This window comes from Thunnus albacares, chromosome 1 (assembly GCF_914725855.1).
Source record: "Thunnus albacares chromosome 1, fThuAlb1.1, whole genome shotgun sequence".
Classification (NCBI taxonomy): Eukaryota; Metazoa; Chordata; class Actinopteri; order Scombriformes; family Scombridae; genus Thunnus; species Thunnus albacares.
Genome location: NC_058106.1, coordinates 38,924,955 through 38,941,893, shown reverse-complemented (window position 1 = coordinate 38,941,893; position 16,939 = coordinate 38,924,955). Strand labels below are relative to the sequence as shown.

The 16,939-nt window shown below is 37.7% G+C and overlaps 2 protein-coding genes across 2 annotated transcripts in view; one reads left to right on the top strand and one right to left on the bottom strand.

Moving 5' to 3' along the window:
• The window catches only part of LOC122986633 (interferon-induced very large GTPase 1-like), a 79,350-nt gene extending 75,904 nt beyond the window's left edge, over positions 1–3,446 (bottom strand). The window contains 4 exon segments of the mRNA XM_044357937.1: positions 102–199; positions 325–421; positions 522–672; positions 3,203–3,446. Of these exon segments, the coding sequence (XP_044213872.1) occupies positions 102–199; positions 325–421; positions 522–641 (315 nt within the window). The 5' untranslated portion in view covers positions 642–672; positions 3,203–3,446.
• Positions 1–16,939, top strand: part of LOC122986896 (NLR family CARD domain-containing protein 3-like) — a 1,497,050-nt gene that overhangs the window by 1,225,561 nt on the left and 254,550 nt on the right. The gene's annotated exons all lie outside the window — the stretch shown is intronic.

The following is a 16,939-nucleotide window of genomic DNA, read 5'->3' as shown; positions in this document are numbered from 1 at the left end:
GTTATATGATGAATTCTATCCACATGTTGAACAGCTTCACTCTAAAGATTATCAGGTTTATCCTCAACATTCATGATTGTCTTGAAGAGTTAGTAGCTTACTTGATCTTCTGAGAAAAGTTCTCCTTTCTGAGAGTTGATCTTCTCTAAGAGGTCTCCTCCCTCACAGTAGTCCATCACAATACACAGACGGCCCTTCACTAAAAAGATTTTTATACAGCATAAGGAACATGCATGAAAACACGTGTCTGTATCAGGATATTATTGCAGTAGATGACCTCTGTGATTCTTTGAGGTTACAGCTAAGATCTTGGATCATTTATACCTTCAAAAGACTCTTTATACTGGACAATGTTGGGATGACTCATCTTGGCGAGGACTTCAACTTCTTTTTGAGCTTTCTGCCTCTCTTCAGGTGACATCTGTCAAAGTGAGAGGGACAGATAATGTGAAAGAGCAACGTAGTAAAGAGGAGCTCAAATCAACACTGATACTGTGGAATATTATGCAAAGGGTTCTTACTCCAGATATGCCATATATCTCCTTGATGACATATTGGTGTCCATCCTCTTTGGATTTGACAAGGATGGCTTTTCCAAATCCACCTTTCCCAATATTCGTCACCTCTTCATACTTCTCCATGTTAGTGGAATGACTGCCACCTCATGCTGCTCTGCAGAGATGAAGGAGCATATTGTGAAGCTACACTCGAGCTGATCAGGCTTTGATAGCAAGATCTTAAAATATTGTAAAAACATAATTTAATACACTGCTATTAACTTCAGTTGTTTGGACTGTGTGTCATCCTGTAACCTATCTATCTTTGGGTTGGCTAGAGTTAAGAATGTCACAAAGATGGTTCACTTTTAACTGGTGTAGATAACCCCAGTATCCTGGGCTACACTGCCAACCAGCTCCAGAGTGGGTTCAGTTTGGAGAAACAGATTGTGGTGAGCTGGGTCATGTTAGCACAGGAACCATCAAACTACTTTTACAGCTAACTTTGTTTGTCGCAACAGCAGCAGTATAGAACAACAGTTTTTACAATACTTTGTGTCTAAGAGGGTGAATGCCAGACAACAAAACAACAGAATAAAACTTGACATCTCTGCTGACACATCGACTGAGGAACACTAAAAAGAACACAAACTGTTACTGTGTTCATATTGACTGAACACACTGTACAAAACATTAACATGCAACTGGTGCAGAAAGCACAAGAACAACTTACAGTAACTTAACTGGTAACACTGAGAGGCGTTGCTAATGCCAACCCCCCTAAAAGGAGTTCTAACATGGACAAACACACTGCATTTAACTACAGTAAAGTTATAAGTAATAACAAGCTCTGAGTTACATATTTAAAGCTGCACTAATTAGTATTTTAACAATGAACTTCAATCAGAGTCAGAGTAGTCTTTGCAGAATCTGGGTGGGAAAAAAAAATAATGTCCCACAAACAGCTGTCTGTTCTGTAGCTGTTGTTACTAAGGTGGTTGCTAAGGGTTCCACAGGTTGTTCACGTTGTTCACTCTCAAATCTGATTCAGCTCCAACATGTACGGATGGATTTGAGAAGTTGGCATTTTAAGTAAAGGAGAAAAAGAAGTGAAATCCTGCTATTACAGTTTGTTTACGTAGCCTACGGAGCCGGAGGAAGCTTCCTGACACTGACCAATCAGAACAGAGTGGGCTCATCAGGAGGCGGGCCTTAAAGAGACAGGAGTTAAAACTGTCTGTTTCAGACAAAGGCTGAACTGAGGGGCTGCATAAAGGACCAGTATAAGATAAATAAGGAGTTTTTAATTGTCAATCATAAAAAGATATTCCAGTAGAGCCCCAGAATATTAATAAAGACCTTGAAATTTGCAGAATATGTCCTCTTTGACAAATGTTTTGCCTTTATTGGGAGGTGCCGTGGGGGTGTGACAGGAAATGAGGGGGAAGAGAGGGGGAATGACATGCAACAAAGATTGCTGGCTGGAATCCAAGTGGGGAGACTATCAGGATGCACTGCAACAGTAATTTGGTTGTACAATCAGTTGCTCGTACAATGATTTTCTCGTCTTTTCATTGCTCTGGCTATACAAGACTGGTTTGCTTCTAATCCAGACCTTATTTGACCTTTTACAACCAATAGAGGAGTTATATTCAACATGAAGCTGTTATGTATATGACCAGCATCCATATGGGCAGACTACCCTCCATCAGGCCATGGATGAAGCATGTTATGACAACTTTGTATTTACTATTGTGTGACCAACTGGAAACAGCTTGTAATTGAGTCAGTGCAGAAGTCCCTTAAAGTGCAATACCACTGATGGTCACTGGATGCTGGCTCTAAAAATTCCTCCAATAGACTCCCATTCAAAAAGCGTCAACTTCTCTCAAACTTCTCTCTCTGAAACATAAGTCAATACATTTTTTTCAACGAGTCATTATGGTCTCAATATGTAAATTCGGACCCTCTCATAAGTGTGCAGGTGGTCATTATGCTCTGTTAATAAGATATAAAGATGAATATCAGTTTTGATGTCTGCCATGAGGGTGTTGATTGACGGCTGTGATTGACAGCTGCTCCCCGGCTCCGGAACTCGCACTGAGTCAGACTATTGTCGCAATATTTCACTAAGTTTAATATTACTTGATAACGATACCTGCCGTGTTAGTTAGCTAATGTTAGCACAATTCTGCACCACTCAGTGTTCCTAGTAAGCTAGCATTACCTTCAGTCTGAGGTAGCAGAAAGCACCTTTCCTTCGCATTTAGAGAATTCGACCAACTCTTATTACGGCTGCCACTTTGATACTTCCGGGTCATTTCACTCAGTTAGGAATCTTCTTGAGCAAAACAAAAAGCCTATTCGACAGCAGCCTGACCCTATGTGAATAAAAGCAGGTAAACAAACCAACATCTGATCATCTGAGAAAGAATCTGGGTCGATTATAGTCAACCAAAGTAAAATAATCAGGTTTGTCAATAAAAATACTGAAATCAGCTCAAAGTAAAACGTTTCCTCTGTGCTGAGACTGAGGTTGTCACAACGAGCCAAGTTTGAACACATAAGTTTACAGTGGAGCCCTGAGTATCACATTAATTATAATTCATAATCTGTTGTACAAATAGCTCTGCGTTGTTCGACTTGTTTTTCTCCCATCAGGCACATAACAGAAAAATCACTGACAAAATAAAAGTATAACCCACCTTTGCAGAAGAGACTCCCCCCTAAAAATACATTCTTCTATCCAAGAGATAGTTTCAGTTATGCAGTAATCAGTTGATAAGGCGTCTATCTGTCCTTTGGATAAAGCGCTGCACCTCATATGCCGAGGCGGTCCGCCATTACAGCCCTTTTTCTCTCCTGGCGAAGACACTTTCACTTTTGGCTTGAACATAAGCGAGTGTTCGTTATTCATCAGAGGGAGGGGTGTGGTGCAAAACTGAGGAGACACATCAAATATTAGGTTATTTTAAGCACTGGGGAGGGACTTATGTATTTTTTATTTCCGCTTAGGGGAGGGACATACAACTTTAAATGGTTTCAGTTTGTATTTATTTATAAAATATTTATTTATAAAATACATGTTTTACCGCATTATAGTGACGGGACTTGTTGGACTGTGTTGGAATGTGAAGGGTTAAATCATCAGAATTTTGCGCCTCCACAGTTGCTGGGAGGAAAATGCTGCTTCCAGCTCTGTGAAGGGTGGTCCAGCTATAATTTTACAGAGGAATAATGTCAAATCACAGTAAAATTGACCAATCATAACCACATGTGATCCCCTTTGTGATCCACAGCCTATCTGTATAATTTTGCTTTCTGATATTTTATTGGACAGTTTTTGTCTTTAATGATCTAAATATTTTTAGAAATGTTTCATAGGCTTTGTCAATATCTTCTTCATCATATAGGCAACTTCTCACTGTTGTGCTAATGATTCATGTCTAAATACACAGATGGATTCCTCCAAACTCATCTGTATTTTAATTTACCTGCATCCTTATCCTGCAGTCATAGATCACAAAAAATGGCAAATGATCACTGATGTCATTAAATAATATTTGTAAATATATTATCTATTAGAGTGGCACAGTGTGATGTTATTCTGCTTCTACTGATCATTGAATATAAACATATACTAAACATTACATCAATGAACTCATCAGTCATTTAGTGCTTATTAGGATTTAACAGATATATGTTGAAATGTCCACAAATATATAATATATATATATATCAACCACCGGGAAAGTGTCACATCCATGAAACTTATCAGCATCAGTCCTATAACTATACATTCAAAAGTATTTGATGCTGAGACCAACAGAGACACAATTCTGACTATCTGCCACTAGGTTAGTGTAATTTGATGGAAACCTTTATGCCTAGTGGTTAAACATATTCACCCCAACTCTTCTTTTGAGAAATGCGTACACAAACTCACTCATTGGGAGAATTTACAGAATTTATTGTAATTAAACCCCCACTTTGAAAACACTGAACACCATCACAAGAAACAGCACCTTTTTAAAATGGTGTCTTTCTAGAAAAACATTAATAAAACAAATATATCAATAATGAAATAAATATTCTAACAATAATATAAAAAAATAAATAATGAGTAAATAATAAATTGAATACTGTCAAAACTAGAAGTGCACTCGACAGAACGTACACCTTCACCAAGGCCGTATCTCACAATGTTAGAAAAAGTGAAAAAAAATCCATGATGAAGCCGTTTTTCTAGATCCAGCTGACAAACAAACCAACAAACAGATGCAGGTGAAAACATAGTCTCCTTGACAGAAGTAATAACAAGGGACACCGTTACTTACATACAGGACACAAGTACTCCTCATCCACTGGAGGCCTCTATACACATTCATGATACCACCACCTCTGACAGACATCACAGCAAATCTGGGAAAACAGGGACGTGTAGTGGTACGTAAGTTTTGCATTATATGGTATCCCTAAATATAGAATATCTCTAAATGAATTGACAACTAATATCTTTACTATTCCTTCATTTTTGGAAGTTCTCAATATGAATATTGCTTTCTAACTAAAAGTTGAATTTTCTACAGCACATGTTGTACAATGGAAAGTAAGTAATCTTACTACACAAAACAAGCACAACATGAATGATGCCTTTATTAGTAGATGTGGATGATGTAGAAGATTGTTGTAATTACCACTACAACCCTAACATTGATAAGTCAGAAAAAAATATTCCTTTTAATTTTTTACATTTTGCAATGTGAGGAAATTACCTATTGTGCTTCATCCTGGTCCTCCATCCCACAATAAAAGCACAGGCTGCTTAGATCATCTGTTAAAACAAACATTATTCAACAAATATGGTCAGATTAATACAATTTGCTTTGCACAGTATTAATTCACTGGTTTATAGTTGCATATTTATGAGATAACATGCATGAAACCAACAACATGAAATGATTGACAGTGTTGAGCAAAAAGGAAACAACAGATTCTCTGAGGAGGGAAGTGTCCAGTCTCAACTGTCCACTGAAGTGTCAAGATTTATTGCATCCCCTGTAAAAATTTCTCTGCAAACTGAGGAGAACTTTGATTAGTAGAAAGGCAGGAGGATTGCATGGTCTAGGATTTTTTTCCTCAATTGATTACACACAAATCAAACAGATTTAAAGTATTATATATTTAATAAAACTGACATCAGGATGTATAAAAGCAGGTGAAGATCTTCACTCCAATTGCTACTGAATTTGAGTTTGACAGTAATGTTCATGTAACTGCATTTCACTCACTTGTAAGGACAGCCTGTGCCATCTTGCTGACATCTATGAGGGAAAGTGCTGCCTGTCCACATGAAACATTGAGGCATTTTTTTCCTCATGAATGGTCTAAAGTATGTAAATAGTACATGTGTGAAAACTGTTGCACATCATTATTTAACAACTCATAGGTTCATAGGACACAAGTACAAATACAGTTTAGAGTCTAATTTACCTTGTAGAGTCCAGGCTCATCTTAATCTTTCCTTTAGTTTCCCCAAGTGGATCCAAGACAAAGGTTATTTTCTCATGTGGGTACATAAACTCTATTATTCAAATGGAAACACAACATACATTAGGCATGAACCCATGGTATTAGTGATATTAATGCAATTCTACATTGTAGGGTATTGTGTTGACCTTTATGATAACAACTAGAGCATGTATGCACTGCCAAATTTATCTGGTAAATATCTAATTATGTAGAGTGTTTACATCATTATAGATACAGAGCTTGTTCTCACCACCAACATTCAATGATGGTTCTCATTCACAATTCCCACAATAACTTTGTGTGCCATTGAATCAGTCTGAAAGTAGTCACAAAAAACACTAAATCCCTGTTACTTGAAAAATGCATATTTGCAAAATGCAAAGTCATTAAAATCCAGTCAAATTAAAAAAAAAATCATACTACCTACATTTTTCAGCTGAAGTGTGTGCATGTATTGGAGCTGGTGAGGTGGCTGCTGAGACAGGGCCTGTAGATGCTGCGGCTGCCGTGGAGGCTGGCAGTGCTGGTGGGTCTGGCACTGCTAGTGAGACTGAGGCTGCTGTGCCCACTGATTTTTTGATTTTATGAGGGATTTGGGGCAGCTCCACCTTTGCAGTTTTTAAGTGATCCACATTAACTTTGTTAAAAACAGTACCATCTTCTGCCAGCAGATCAGCACTTTTCCCCTGTAGTGCCGTCACAGTGCAAGGACCGAGGAAGTTTGCCTCCAGTTTGCAACCTTTTCTATGTTGGCTTCTTATAATTTGTCTATTTTTAAGGCAGGCTTAGGAGCACCCTACTTCATTCGCTTCATTGTGCTCTTCTGCTGATTGGCGACATTTCCATGAACAATATCCTTGATTTGATCAAGGCGCTTTATGTCCTCTGACACAGCTTCCTCAACCACAACAACCTCAACGCTGCCGTCTACCTGTGAAGACGGCAGCATTCAGTCCATGTTTTCAACACTGAATTGATAGACCTAAACTTATATTGAGACATGTGTTTACCAACCATGAAGTGTTCCGGCACCTCTGTTGGGTAACGAGCCTTTCACTCAAACATTAAAAAGAATGGGAAGAACTGAGTTGTAATTTTTTTTGGTACTCGTACTCGTCCCAGTTTTCAGGTTTTTTTGCCACCAGCTTGCTGAGAGCTCAAATAGGCTTATAGACTTGTGGCCATTTTGTCAGGTCATCCACCATGACACAGATGGAGTGATTCAGTTTACCCATCAGATCCATGCTGAGTAGCTCAAATGGATGTGTAACCTGAAAAAAGCAGTACAACATGAAAATAGACATTTTATTCTGGATATAATGTGTCTGAGCATGTTTAAAGAAAATTAAGCTTTCTTCCTTTCCACGGGCTCTGCTGAGAAGTATGTAAAGATTTTATGTATTTATATCTGTAAGGTAAATATGTTTTGTGATAAAGCAACGGACATTGATTGTGAGAATGTGTCAACAGCAGTTACCTTTATGGGGGTATACTCCACCTTTAATAATATGACCAGCTGACTGGTACACTGCACATTCTGACACCTGTTTAAAAAACATATATGTATTTTTCTGTCACTTCACATTGGAGTCGACCATGTAGAACAGGTTTAATTACTGTAATTTAATATACATGCTAGTAAGGTATACATCTTTATGTGCTGAAACTCAATAAACAGCAAAGTCCTTATTTTTTCTTCAGTTGCAGTGTTCTCTACGTCAGCAGCCATTCCAGGCCTGAAAAACCTTTCTGAAATAACATCTCTGGTCTTTTTTTATCCAGTGTGAGCACCTGTGAAGCTGTCATGAAAATCCCTAAAAATGGCGTCAGCCTCCTCTGTGCCTCTGACCACTTTGGTTTTGATGACCTTACCAGGACCTTCAAGTAGTACAGTGCTCCATCTAGGAAATAAATTGTAACACATTTACATCAGCACACACACCACAGCTGGAATATTAGTTCAAAAGTGAATCATTTTGTTATGTTTGACATAAATTTGACAGATGCTAATTTTACACATTCTAATGTGCCTTGGTGGCATTTTTTTATTTTTTTCATTTGAACACAAACTGAATTCTTTGACTGAAGTTAAATAAAATGGTAATTCACTCAGTCTACAGGCTATAGGATGAGTTTCTTATATGTTGTTTGAAATATGGCTTTGTTTTAATTAGGTTCATATACACTCAGAGGCCACTTTACTAGATACACCTATAAAATTCAATGCAATACAAACAGCTCTGCAATAAATTCAACCTTTACAAAGATAATGTTCAGTTGTGATTGACACTCTCAGAGATTGTTAATTAAAATTATATTGTTAATATATTTATTATTGAGGTTGTAGTGGACTGCTTTATATTTGGAGGCGCTTCTAATGTTTTACTCCACAGAGGAAGAAGAATATTAGATACACATTTCAGTATAATGCTGTCCAGTTCAACATCACCACTATGACCTCAGTAATAAACATAGAGAGTTGAATTATCACTTCTGACAGTCTCACCTACAACTGAACAGTATAATCTTCCTAAATGTAGAATTTATGGCAGATCTGTTGCATTGGATTGCATTAAGTTGTATAGATGGACCAAATAAAAGTTGCCAAGGAGTGTATATTAAAGGTGGCAATAGCTGTTTTTGACAGTTAACAGTGTAACAATAATAACAATAATCATTATTTATTCATATAGAAATATAGAAAATATATTTAACATTACATGTGCAGGCCGTATGTGAAGGCTGTGCCTGGGAAAACCATGCCAGAGATGCAAAACAACTCAGGAAGAAGCTGGGGGATGCAAAGTTCAAATAATTATCATGATTAAAATACTTTTTTTATCAATAAATTTGTGACACATTGATATAATAACATTACATTAAAACATACATATTTTGAGGTGTTCTATTATTTTCCAAGTGTATTACAACTGTAGCCATCTGGTAGACGGTACCGCAGCCTCAAAGCCCGGACCAGCAGGCTCCGAGACCACCAGACAACCAGTTATATACGATAAATCTCATACATTAATTGGAAAAGTCTGTAGACAGTTGGTTGTAATTACTTTCAAATAATGTTTATATGAAGTAATGATTGTTTTTGTGTCATTTTCACATACAATTAAAGCGTAAGCCTCGAAGGGGCCACGGACGGGGACCCTGCGGGTTGTTGTTGTTGTTGTTGTTGTTGTTTCTTCGGCTGTCTGTAGACTTACATGCAAGTGATTTGACTTTCAAGGGTATTCAGTAGTTGTTGTTAATTGAAACTCACTGCAGTCCTCACTGTTAGTAGTCAGTCACACAATAGTGTGTTGAGTAGTATGTCATCCATTGTGCAGTTTACAATAAAAATCTGTAAATATTCCACTTGTGAACATTCTACTAAAAGCAGTGTAAATTAACAGTAATGTGCATTACTGATGTAAATAGCGTGAATACTGAACTGTGTTACTATTGAACATGCTGTATGTTTGTATGCTAAGTCCTTCATATATTTTAAGTTGTCATTTATATATTTATTGTCATTTATCTTTCCTCATAGGCTCAAGTGAAAAATGCGTGCTGAGGTTCCTTGGGCTTCAAAGAAATCTCGGTATGATGTATGCTAAAATACTGTTGGTATTGCTTGAATTATTCCAACGATTATTTCTTGACTCATCAGTTATATAATATTATTATATGCAGAAGCCCAAGGGAACTACTTCAAATGTCTTGTTTCGTCCGACCAACAGTCCCAAACCCCGAGATCTTCAATTCACAGTGATGTAACATAAAGAAAAGCAGCAAATCTGCATATTTGAGAAGCAGGAACAGAACAGGAAGATATTATTGCTGATTAATTTTCTATTGATCAGCTTTATCAATTTAACATTGTAGCTCCACTTCAAACCCTGCCCATATTACATTTGAAGTTTTTACTTGACTGTTATTTTGTAAACTAATCAAAAGTTCATATTCATGTGTTTTGTGCACATCTAGGACTAAATCACTCACTCACCAGAAAGCAGCTATTGTATTGGTAAGTCAGATAAATATTTACATTTTGTATTTAAAAAGTCACTTAAGCATTTCATTGTGAAGTCCTTGTTAACTGAATAATTAGCAATTATGACTGTAACACAAATTATTTCACATTTTTTGATAAATCTGTTCCCGCAGGATCAAACTGACTGAGTGACATTGCCCTTTGTACAGCAATCAGAAGTATGTTTTAAATTTGCTTTTCTCTGCATCAGGAGCAGTATATTTGTATATCTGTATTGAATTATTCAAGAATATGTAGACTCAGTGCTTTTTGTGTACTGAGCTATTACCAGACTGAATATCTGTCTGAACCCTGTTCAGACCAAAAATGGTCTGTATTAGTGTTGGCATGTTGCTTCAGGTAGCAGTGAGATGATGAAATATGATACTAGAAGTCCAGTTTGAGGGATAGATCCATGCGTTTGGAGACTATTCAGATGCCAAAACACTGCATAGCACTTTATAATACTGCAAGTCAGTATTTTATAACCCTGGCAAGTTTGTAAAGTCTGGAAACATGACCGCAAACATTTTTATATATATAATTCTCAAACATTGGCTTGAGCAACGATGGTTGTTTAAAAAAAAATGTTTAAAAAAAAAATAGAACCATCATAATTATATTATTTTTTAGAAATTACATTAGTCAAACTGTTACACTGTTTTGTTCTCGATGTTTGTGTGATGTTATTTGTGTAATAATTATTACTTTTTCATTTTCAGTCTAGGAACAAAATGTTCATGAAAATGAGATGCACTCTGGCCCTTCGTAGTCTTCCGGTGTATCACTGCGAGGCGTCTCTGAGTTCTTCAAGACCAGCAGTGTAACTTCTCAGTACACTCACAGAAATGTTAATATCTGTCAGTACAGTGTTGAAATAACATATTGTATGGGAAACGAACTTGAACGCCTCCTGTAGCATTCTCAAAATTTAAGTAGATTCAAGGATAGGTTTGGACTTTTTCAAGTCTATCTCAATTCAATATTCAAATGTATATCGACAAAGTTATTAGTGGGTGGAAATTATTCGTCCTATCTCCATAATAGCTGTAAAGCAGTCCCTTCCTATCAGGTAGGATGAGTCTCTAACCAGTCTGCAGAATTACATTGAGTGTGTTCTGCCAGTTATCAAGTGGCTCCACATGATCACAGCTGATGGAGGCTACTGTCTAGTGAGAGCTTGATTCTAACTGATGCTACCTGGATGAGATGTCCCAAACTGATTTACTGCTTCATATGATGTCCACTGTCTGTGTAGATTAGTCACTGCATAAATGCCTATTTAAAAGATGCCTGTTTTTTGTCTAGCTGTCAACATATCCACATTTCTATTTATTTTTTGAGACATTGACTATACAAACCTATTGATGAGGAGGTTCACTCAGTGCGACACCTGCTGGTCATTTTTTGTAACTACTTTTGGCATGCTTGCTGTTGGTTCAATGCCACTGATCTCTGTAATTATTGAGAGCTCATAGTACCCTATTACCCCACTAGAAAACTGCGCTCCCAGAATGCAGCTTACTGGTGGTTCCTACAGTCTCCAAAAGTAGAATGGGAGGCAGAGCCTTCAACTATCAGGCTCCTCTCTTGTGGAACCATCTTCCAGATTCAGTCCGGGGGGGCAGACACCATTAAACTTTCCTTTTTGATAAAGCTTATAGTTAGGGCGAACCAAGCTCGTCTTGGATCAGCCCTTAGGTATGCTGCTATAGGCCTAGACTGCCGGGGGACTTCCATTGATGTACTGAGCTCCTCTCCCCTCTCAATCTGTATGTATTCATTTACCATTAATGCATGTTACTAACTTGACTTCTTCCCCGGAGTTCTTTGTGCTTTCTCATCCACAGGAAACCCCATGGACCGCACTGACATGGGGATGTCCTTCTCCTACTGTTCCTGCTGTTGCTAGTCATGTATCTATTGTTATTAGGGCCTGAGCCCTAAAGGGGTCCAGTGAAAAATTTGATTAAATTTGATAAAATGTAAAAATTGCAAGCAGCGTTGGTCGGGATCTCGCACTCGCCCCCCGTTGGGATCGGATCATTTTGCTTTTTAAAAATGAGGGATATTTCTTACAAGTGTGGTGTGCTTTTATTTTTAAAGTTTGATTGACATGTGTACTGTCAGGTGTGTAGAGACAATAAGTAACTGCAGCTGGACACAGAAAAATACTCATATATTTGAATGGAGAGTGTGAGCGAACCCACACCTTTTTGAACATTTACTGCTTCCACATAGTTTCAGATACAAACTTCATTTGAACTTTAAATGAGTCACGAGACTTTGACCTACAAATCTTGAATTTACATGTGTTTTCTATCTTTTATTGTTTTTGAGATATTAGAGTGTGAGTTTTAAAGTCTTTTCTTGCTCCTCCTGTGATTTTATAATGAGTGTGTATTGCGGAATGTTTCACAGCACTGAGGGAGTGACATCACCAGGAGCAGTTGGAGAGGAGGATTTTAGAGTACGCTTCTTGTGAAATCTCCTCATAAATCCCATGACTTTGGCCAAATCTAATATTAAAAATCATATTTTAGTAGGAAGTTTCGTGGCAAATCCATTGATACAGGTTTGAAAGTGGTCAGACTTATAGTTTAGACGTCAGAAGCCTCTGTTTGACACAAAGTTCATACCTCCCATTGTTTTACATTGTAAGGTGTGATGTGGCACTGCAACTTTCAGGGCTTATTAAATCCAAACCGTTCGAGTTATTACAAAGTTTTTAACAACTTTTTTTCAGCACAGTGTCATAAGTCATGTATTAAAGATTGAAGCCGATACCATTAACACCCTCGGAGGAGATAGCGTTTGTTCGGGGTCCAAAATTGGAGCAAAGTCTTATTTTGAATCCTGTTGGATTTAGGTCAGGGGTGTCAGTGTATGATTTGTAGGTCTTGATGAGACAAATAATTGAGTTTTGGTTTGATCTCTCTACGACATTCCTACAGGCCGTGGCGGCCATTTTAGTTACATAGGTGGCGCTAGAGAGCACATTTTGACACTTATGGGGTTAATTTTTACATTTTATCAAATTTTTCACCAGACCTGATGTGCATGCTAAATTTAGTGAGTTTTTGAGCATGTCTAGGGGGTCAAATTTAGGTGTGATGTCCCGTAATAATAAAGAAAGAAAGAAACAAACAAACACACGAAAAACAATAGGGTTCTCGCCCTTAGGCCTTTTGGGCTCGGTCCCTAATTATCCCCCAAAGTGCCAAAATGTGCTTGAGAGCGCCACCCATGTATCTAATATGGCTGCTACGGGCCGTGGCAGCCATATTAGTTTGTATTGTGTATTATTGTTGTATGGAGGCAGAATAATTAAATTAACAATTGTGAAATGTTACTTTTTATGATGATTGATATATGATCATATCTCTAGCAAAATTATTTCTATCAGGTTTACATACTTACGCTGTGTTTCATACTATGATTGTACACAGGCTGAGATATGTACAACTCTGAGCCCACTGTATGAGGTCATCAGCAACAACAGCAGTCCTGCAATAAGATTCATAACCAGCAGGTAAACTCTGCCAAGCAGCATTTAGTTTATTTTCTGGATTTTCAGGGCACTGGCTAAAATGACGTATTCACAAAAACACATTTTTATGAATGAATCTTGAATTTAAGAGAGCAAAGACAGTTCAGGAATGGCAATCCACTCCTCTGTAGACCTGCTGTGTTTAACTGGCTACATCATAAAAAGATGGATTTTGAACTTTTAAAATCTCCAACCTCTAGGTGCTGCTTTAAACTGGTGCCCTGACTGGGAGTGCTGGCCAGTGTTTTGAAGCCATGGTAGAGAGAGGGGGGTCCTCTAGGGGAGCTGGTCCAGTGGACTGACCTCAGTGCGTATCTGACCATCCTGGGCTACAACCTGACTCGCAGCACCTCGCAGCACCACCTCCACAGGTTGGCACCACTGTCAAATACCACTAGCTTATTTCATTGAATTAAAAATGTATATGTTTGTTTTGGAAAGTAATGTCTTTGTACAGAAGCAAAAGTATTTTAATAGTTAATTGGATAACTTGGTTTGGATCATTTCATGTGTATCAGCCTGGCTAGTCTGTGATCACTTTATACTGAAGGGACAAGAAGGGTTAAAAGAACAATACTGGAAGATGCTCAACAATTATCAGTGTCCTATCTTGAACCTGACATGTTTCATCTCTCTCAGGCCCACATAGGGTGTCGTGTGTGGCCTCTTTGTCAAGGAGTTAGCTGTGGCCATTTGGGGACAGCTACCCTGAAAACAAGGAGCCCAACCACCAAGGAGGAAGCCAAACACCCCCTGACCCTGACAGAATTGAAGTCACTGAGAGGTATGTTTACTGATGAAAAATTTGGATTATCATTTTGCATATTATAGGAATTATGTTCCATAAGTGGACCAATCACATCCAATCATCATCTTTTTATTTTTATTTAAATTGAGATTACACATTATGTGCAGTAAACATTTCAGTACAAGAGCTGCTCTAACAAACTGACAGCTGTCTTATGTGTGCACAGAGTCACAGTGTTATAACAGGACATGCAGAGGTTTTATTCTGAGCTGAGGCTGAATTCACTCTGTGTAATATTTGAATGTGTGAGAAAAAAACGCTGTTCAGAGAAATTATTGATGTGGATGAAAGTGGTAACTTTAGAAAGTCCTGAGTAACAAACTATTATCCAACCAGGATTTAGATTCTGACATTACAGTAAACATCTGCTGATGGATGAGCTTTGATATGGACTGAATGACATTCTGTAAGAGGAAACAGAGAGAAACTCAGGGTTTGTTGAAGAAAACCTGCCAGTGCTCGCTTCGCAGAGTCAGCGTTACCGTTACGTTATGGTAACTGACCCAGAGTTTAAGTTAGCTCTCTTTCTTGAACCAATATCATTGTCAATTGAGATGTTTCACTGTGGACATCGCCATATGCCAATTCTGTAGACATCACCCGACCCTATTCTACGTAATCGACCTGATCTAACAATTAGCGGTGCGCAAAAAAATCGATTCACATAAGAATCGCGATTCGATCTCTGCCGATTCAGAATCGATTCAGAAATCCCACGAATCATCAGGTCTGCTGCCAGCTGGTTATCTGAGGACGGGATTGAGAAATTAATTTTCTCTCAATGAAAAACGTAGTCTCCTTGAAGCTTATGACAAACAGCCAAAAACAAGCCAACAAGATGCAGCAGCGAAACAAGAGTTTAAACAGCTGTTCTGTATTTTGAAATAGTCAATAAAATTCAGTAAATAGCGAAGCTGCCTGTTTCATTACTTTATATTCATGTATTAAATATACAAATATCAATTAGATTGTAATCTGCATGATAAATTAAGGAAAAGAAACAAAATCGGTTAGCCTATAATAATCACTCGCTAATAGTGATCAATTTTCTTGTTTGCACTTTGCAGCTAAATGTAGCAGGCAGCTATTGTTTGTTTGATTTTGTGAACTGAAGGAGGAATTTGAGTTATTTGAGGTTTTACACTTAGCAGTTTATCTTTGTATTAAGTATTCATTTGACCTCAGGGCCGCTTTGGTTTCCTGTTGACTAAGTGGACTAAAGGAACATAAATCTTACTCAGGTTGACATTGAGTAGCAAATGTTTACATTTGATTCATGGGATCTTTTTTATTTGAGACCTATAAAAGTGTATGCTGCAGTCAAATAGAAAGAGTAACTCAAAACATCAATCTAGAATCAAATCTTTGAATGTATTGAATTGAGAATTGATTTTGAATCGCGAATCGATTGACCCCAAGAAATCGAATTGAATCGAATCGTGAGATTTCCTGAATCGTGCACCCCTACTAACAATATGATCTGGTCTTGTGTGTTTTTTCTTCCAGGCTGCTTCCATTGGTGGCTGCAGGGGCAGAATGTCGACAGGGGCGAAATTGAGAAGAGGGAGAAGAGCGTGGGGAGAAATATAACGTAAAAAGTACAGGGCATTGTTAAGAAAGGGGGAAAAAGACATTCTGTGTGTGGGAATATGAATTTTAAGTGTTAAACACTGCTACACTGCTATGGTTACTATAAACTAAATTATTATTATCATTAGTGGCTTGTTGTTACAGTTTTTATTGATATTGTTTCATATTGTCGTAGAGTAACTGTAGTTATTGTTTAACTAAATAAAATATATGAATGGTCATACTCAAATTACTTATTCTTTAATGGATTTAGTTCAATTTAATATAGTTAGTTTCATTGTAGTTAATTGTTTATCTTGGATGAAATTCACCATGATCATCCTCTCCAGGCAATGCTGGTCCCTGAATAAATACCAGCATACACCAGTCAAAAACATAACTGCTGGCTGGTCACCAGCATGACCAGCACAATACCAGCTTAGGAAAAATATCTGTGGCTCCAGGGCGGGTCAAGATTTTTTTTTTTTAAATGGTGTTTGATTTTAAAAAAGTAGAAAAAACAGCTGTGTTGTGAGTGTGTGAATGTAAGGTGGGAAAATCTTTTAAGAGACAACAGTCGATCTCATGAGAAAGAGAGAGAGAGCTGGAGAGAGAGAGAGAGAGTATATGTGTTGGTGCTGATGATGAACAACTCTGCAAACTGAAAGAAGTGAGGAGAGATGACGGCCTTCCTGCTCCCCAGCAGCAGATGTCACTGTGCTCAACATGAATGTTGTTCTGCAGTGGAACCACTGGATGGCAGCGTCTGACATGCAAAATGTGCAGCAATGAAATGAACTTTACATCAAAGTTTCCACCTCTCAGTTTTAACTGTTAACTTTGTTCAATTCAGCAGAAACCCATTAGTGTTAGTTAGTAAAAATATATATATATATATATATATATATATATTAGCTGTGTTTGAATATATGCTTTGATTGATAAAGTATTAAGATTTT